At 46.2% G+C, this 6,502-nt stretch overlaps 1 protein-coding gene across 1 annotated transcript in view; it reads left to right on the top strand.

Annotated features, from left to right (window-relative positions):
• TCTEX1D2 (Tctex1 domain containing 2) overlaps positions 1-4,832 on the top strand; it is a 10,110-nt gene extending 5,278 nt beyond the window's left edge. The window contains exons 4-7 of the mRNA XM_010000419.1: positions 473-606; positions 2,188-2,257; positions 4,022-4,085; positions 4,785-4,832. Of these exons, the coding sequence (XP_009998721.1) occupies positions 473-606; positions 2,188-2,257; positions 4,022-4,085; positions 4,785-4,832 (316 nt within the window). The remainder of the gene's footprint in view (positions 1-472; positions 607-2,187; positions 2,258-4,021; positions 4,086-4,784) is intronic.
• Positions 4,833-6,502: the final 1,670 nt, after the last annotated feature.

The raw sequence follows: 6,502 nt of genomic DNA, 5'->3' as shown, positions 1-6,502 counted from the left end.
GGGTCTGGAGGTGTGGGCCTAGGGACGTGGCACCGTCAGGGAGGGGGTGCTGGGACATGGGGGGGTTGGTGTGGGGCTATGGTGCTGGAAGGGGGGGGTTGGGAATAGGGGAGCCCCCGGGGTTTGGGAGATGGAGGGGCAGCGGCTGCTCAGACCAGCTTTGATATGAGATGCAGGGGGGGAGGTGAGGGGAACACAAGTGGGGGACCCTGCTTAAGGGGCAACCCCTGATGGGGCTGGTTTCGTGCTGCCTTTGTGGGTGTTTGGCATTTGGCAGGGCTGGCTATGAATCTCCATGCACGCTGGGCTTTCTTTTTTTTCCCCTATGGTTTTCCATTTGTCATTTTTCTTTAATATATGAAAGCTTCATTTTCCTGGGTGGGGTTCTGTCTGTTTCTACACCCGTGTGTGAACTTTCTGATTCTTCTGTTGCTATTTTGTTTTGATTGGTTTGTGTTTTTTTCCCTGATAGATTTAAATCATCCACAGTAAAAGAGTGCATCCATGGGATACTGGTGGAGAGGCTGGCCAATGTGCAGTTCATCCCAGATGAAATGTCTGAGCTTACACAGTCTTTATCAGAGGCAATAAAAGACAGACTGAAAGGTAAGGAGTTTTTCTAGGGAAGTAGTTCCTTTTCTTACTGTCTCCTCCTCCACTGAAAAATTCCTTCTTTCCTCCTTAATTGTTGAAATCTCTCTCTTCCCCACTGGCTGACTCAAGTTTGCTGTTATGACACGTTCTGGCCCATATGTTCCTTGCCTGCAGAGCCAGAAACCTTGTTCAAGCAGACAAGATTTCATATAGACTGGCCGGTGTGGGGCTGCAAGGGGAAAGAAGGTTTATTAGAGAGAAGGAAGAAAGGATCCTTCATTGCTTCTTGCTTCAATAAACAGAACCAGATCTGCTTTTTTTTCCTGCTGCAAGTTAGATCAGAGTTGGGTTAGAGTGAAAGAGCAGGAAGAACACAGAACAAGGCCCCGTGGGAGCAGCAAAGGGGGAGAGTTAGGAAGACAGTCAGCCCTAGGAGGGGTGTGACTTCTGCCTTGCAGCACTGGGAAAGGTCATGGTGGTGCTCTGCAGGATGCCCTCCAGCATTTTTGAGTGCAAGAAGTGAATTTCAGGCTCCAGCAGGTGTTTCCTGTGTTCAGTGCTGGAACAAGTACACAGATGTGAGTTGGCACGGCCACTTTTTTTCCACCTTCTTCCTGAGGACAGCTTGTTGCTTCCATCTGCTGGGCTGGCCAGACACAGTGACACAGACATACATGGATTTATGCTTCTCCCAGAGTTACACATCTGCTTTAAAACCAGCAGCAGCTGCAGTCCCAGCACATGTGAATGCTGAGCTAATATGCACAGGGCTTGGCTTCAATGACTTGTAAACACACTCACAGTAGCCCAAAGCGAGTCTGGCCCAGTGTGGCCCTTATACTGGCTGACATCTCTGAAAAGCATCGAGGTAGAGGTTGTTACCAGACACAGCACCTTGTGTTCAGTTCTTCAGTGGAAACAGCACAACACAGTCTTTCCAGGACACTACTGTGTTGAAGACAGGCATTAGGATCTATATGTTATTTTAAACATGCTGCTTCTGGTTCGGCTTCTGGAGCATTGCCATGGCCTGATTGGATCTAGCCTGTGCCCCAAAGGTATTTCTTTACTATTGTAAAACAACAGTGTATCTTTGCAGACACATAATGTAGACCTGCATATGCTTTTATGTGGCCTTTAATCCCAGCTCAGAAGCAAAGGAAACACGTGGCAGAAGAATCTCTACAATCCTTTTGCATCAGAACAGTTTTAAAATAAGCCAGGAGTTTTTTCAGATTGGATTCTGTCCACCAGCAGCCTTATTTACATTCTTTTCTTGTGTGCAGTTCTTTAAAGTTGTCAAAGTAGAATGCTGACATATAGTGGGGCTGTTCAGGGTTGTCTTCTGCCTTTGATGCATCTTTGGATGGATGCCAAATACTCTTCTTGTTCTCAGCTTAACTCCAGTAACACCATGGTCCTCTGTACCTAGGAAAATGAAGCTGCAAGGCAGTCTGACCATTTCGCCAATTGCATGGACTTGTACAGAACAGTTTATTTGTAACCAGACTCTTTAGCCTTCTGGGTCCTGTTTTGGGCTCATATTTTAAACAAGTTGTTGCTCTCATTATTATTTTTTTGCTCTCTCTCCAGACGAGGGATTTGACAGGTACAAAATGGTGGTGCAGGTTGTGATTGGAGAGCAGAGAGGAGAAGGAGTAAAGTAAGTTCTGCATTTTTAAATTGTATTTCTATCCTTTTTGTTGTATTTGGGTGTGGTTTTTTTCCTTTGGAAGCTGCTTCCAACTTCCCTAAGTACAAAGATCTCTGCAGATGAGAAAAGTGTAAAGCACTTTCGTTTCTCTTTAAGTGGCAAGTGAGGGCTTGGACTGTGGCTGATTGAATTGCCTGGTGATAAGTGGCTGCATGGTGGCTCTTAGCAAGCTGAAATGCTGAGAAGCATTTGTGAGGAGTGCTGCTGAGAGGCATTTTTATTCACAATAAACTAGACATATACCCAGTCTGCTCTCAAGGTCCTCCAAGGAACACCAGAGCCAGGGTAACTCGCTTCTGTCTAAAGTACTTTGTTTGCATTTAATCCCCCCCAAGTAGACAGTTTTCAGAAGTTTAGATTTCTGTAATCCCCCTGCAGTCATGGGAATGAGCCTGGACTGTGGGTGCTGAGCACTTTCAGTCCAGCTCCAGATACCTGCAGTCAGACAAAAGAATTCCTCCTGGCTGCAGTTGTGGGCTGTAGCTTTCCATTACTAGTGAGCAGGGAAAAGACAAAAGAGAACAGCCCACAAGACTGCTTTATCTGCTGGGCTTATCTTTTATTATTGTGCCTGGTACTCCAGCAGAAGATACGTGCAGCAGAGCTGTAATCAGATCTGCAGCCTCAATGTTCTGGAGGTCAGGAAGGAATGTCTGTACCTGCTGCTCAGGCTTTTGTCAGGAATGTCTGTCTGCAGGCAGACTTCTCCAGAGCCCTGCACCAGGGTGAGTTGTGTAATGAGGTGGTCTGATCTGAAATGCAAAGCCAAGCAACACAGACTGACAGAGCAATGGGGGACATTCTCTGGTTAGCAATTGGCAGAAGGCAAAAGAAGCATGATCACTTACATCCTTAATGCAAAATACTGGGTAACCAGGGTACTCCAGGGACAGAGTGCAATACTGATTTTTAAAATAAATTGAAAAAAGACGCCAAACAGAATGACCCTGCAGGCTAAGGTAATAGGGAAAAAAATATTAAATTCAGCAATCTCATAACAATAAGTCTTTATGTGTAGGGACTAGGAACAATGCGCTGTGCCACATCAGGGACTTGTCAGCCAGGATTGACTGGGGCAGGCCAGGAACTGGGCATTTGCAGCACAGAAAGGTGAGGGTCAATGACATTAGACAAGGCAGCAGTGAGGTCTCATCTGTCATATCCTGTTACGGTCCAGTTGGTTGTCTTCAAGTTAAAGCTAGGACTGAAGCAGGTGTAGAAAAAGACCAGCAGGATGGTCAGGGAATGGAGAGTATAGATATGGAAGGACTAGAAGAGCTTAGCTCATGGTCTAGTAACACATCTGCCAAGGAATATGATAGCTCCCTATAAATAAGTTGGGAGTATGTACCATGAGGGTGCAGGAGGTGAAGGACAAGAACAAATAAACTAAATTAGCCACTGAGATGCATAGGCCAGAAGTAAAAGATTCTGAAGCACCATAGTAATGAGGTTTCAAACCCTGCTGCACGGTGGAGGTGGCAAGGTTTGACAGCTGATGAGTTTGAATAGAGAGCTTGATCCACATAGACAGGGGGTTAGAGGATGTGGTGGAATTCAACAGTGGAGGTCTAGGCTCAGGATTCAGAACACTTCCCATTTCCTTTATCTTTAAAGGAAGCTCAGTTTGTTTTTTGAGGACAGTGCCTGTCATCACTTAGGTCCTTACACATGAACTCTGGGTGATGGCTCCCCTGTGTCTCCTTTGTCTAGTATGGCTGCACGATGTTTCTGGGATGCTGACACTGACAGCTATGCCCACGACGTGTTCATGAATGTAAGTATCAGCTGCTTTACCCTGGGGAAGTGTAAAGCTACTTGCTTTTGGATGAGAGGCAGAATGACCTTAAACGTGGAGCAAAGAAAAAACAACCACTAGAGGGAAGGAGCCAAACCTCTTCTGAAATAGTATTATTTATGTCCTCTTTCACAAAACAGACTTAGATATAATACCCAACATAATAAAACTGATTTCCTCACTAGGTCAAAAAGTCATTATAGTCCCACCATTTTACAGGTGGAGAGAAGAATCATAGAATCATAGAATCTTAGGGGCTGGAAGGGACCTCGAGAGATCATCTAGTCCAACCCCAAAGAAACACGAGATAAAGTCTTCTCTTACATGCTTTGCTGAACTGAGTCCAGGGATGTGCAAAAGTCAGGGGTTTGGATATTAATAACACCTAAATTATATCCCAATAATACCCAAATTTTACTCAATAATAGTAATGTATGTTTTAAACTGACACCTAAACACCCATGGGTCTGTGGGTAAACTGAGGCACTTCTGGCATTCACACTGACCTGGATTAAACCACAAGTGAGGTTAATAGGAAGCTAAATAAAAGAGAAAAAATGGCAAGATATTGCAATAGAAGGTGGTGCTGTGGTCCAGGTGTTCCCTTAGGTTAGCCTTTTCAGTTAGGCTAGCAAAGGGCTTGCCTTCACTAACACGGAGCCTGCCTGTTTTCCACAGGACAGCCTGTTCTGTGTGGTAGCTGCATTTGGCTGCTTCTACTATTGAAGATGGTGAACATTGCAGAGAAGGACAGAGGTGGGGCAGAACACTTTGGGCTATTTTTTGTTAACATGCACAAAAGCATCATGTTCTTCCTGTAGTACCCAACAAAAAAAACAGCTCCCACAGCTGCACACTACAGCATTCCTTCTTCCTTGTGGTTATTGATATAGCTTTAAGCACAGTATTATTAGGTCCTTTATTTAAAAGACCCTTTGTTTTTATACAGTGTTTCAGTTTTGTCCTAAAAAAGTATATTGCCAATAGCTGTTGTTTCTAAGACAAACTCAACTTTTGTTCTGAAAGGGTTCTGCTGCTTTTATTTTTAATTTCTGAAATGAATTATATTTATAGGAAATGTAACAAAATAAATTTATGTATTTAATACTTCCTTTCCTGTGGGATTGACCCTTGCCATTTCCATGTCCTTTTCCCCCACTCTAAAAGATACACTAGCCTTGCTTGTCTGTGCTTCTCAGATGAGCGTTTTCTGAAGATTCTTTCTAAATTAATCCATGAAGCCAACCTCATATTCTGGTTATCCACATTTGTTCCTGTGACTCCCATAACAGTTGGGCTGTGGATCCCAGCTGCGTCACACAGATGGTATTAATTGATAGGAAGACAAGGTATTTAGGACATGAGGTCAGGCCAGCAGCCTGCACACCCTAGGACTGCCTGCTGTAACTCCTAATTGGTTTGGTGCAATTTGGCACCTGTGGATGCTGTGGGTAATCCCTGCTCCTTGCCCTCTTCAGCAGATTCCACAAGTGCTTTCTCAATCTTTGCGTCTGCCATTGGGATACAAGGGTGGGTGTTTGGAGCCCAAATTTGTTAGGGCTCCAGCCTCAGAAAGGAGGAGCAGAAAAGGCTGCTGTAAATCAGAAAAGGAGTGCCAAAGTCTCTTATCTCCCCAGAAGTTAGAGGAACAGGTTGGTTCCTGGGAGATGGGGTGCCACAAGAGTGCATCTCAGGTGTCTGTTGGAAGATGGGATGAGTTGCTCTATGGTGATGCCTTTTCTCTCTGTGCTGACCAAGGAGCAAGGGCAGCTGAACCATTTCAGTGGCATGAATGGCTTTAGAGTGCTGAAGTCGGGTGAGGTGCATCCTGGATCCTGCCCTCACTCACTGTTGGAGCAGAACACACTGCCCAGCAGCTCTTGGAAAGCAGGGAAGTAACAGCTGACAATGCGTCTTCTTGATCACTCTTGGCTACTCTACTGGAGGAGGCACGTTCCTGTTTCTGTTACGTTTGTTTGAAAGTGGCTTCCTCTCATTTTCCTCTGATGGGAAGCAGAGGATGACCTCTCCAGCGCAGTCACTGCCTGCGGCCGCCCCTTGTCACGGAGCTGCAGAGGCGATGCCCGGTTCTGTGCAGTTCCTGCACGAGTCTGGGGGCTCGCGATCCGGGGAACAGCGAGTACCCCGCATCGAGCCACTCGCCAGGAGATGACGCGCGGCCTCAGACTCCCGACTCTTTTATCAAGTCACGGCGACCTAATGACGACTTTTCCCCTTGCGCTCGCTCTGCTTTCGGAGGCTTTTACCAGCTGTTCCCAAAGACGCGGTACGAAGCCGGCTGGGGCCGGATCGCGCGGCCCGGGAAACGGTGCTGTGCTTTCCCGGGAGAAACACCCGCAGCTGCGGCGGGAATGCCGGCCGGTGCTCCCGCATCG

Source organism: Chaetura pelagica, unplaced genomic scaffold (genome assembly GCF_000747805.2).
Source record: "Chaetura pelagica isolate M959 unplaced genomic scaffold, ChaPel_1.0 scaffold20, whole genome shotgun sequence".
NCBI lineage: Eukaryota > Metazoa > Chordata > Aves > Apodiformes > Apodidae > Chaetura > Chaetura pelagica.
The sequence above is the reverse complement of the archived record's forward strand: the minus strand, read 5'-3'. Positions and strand labels throughout refer to the sequence as shown.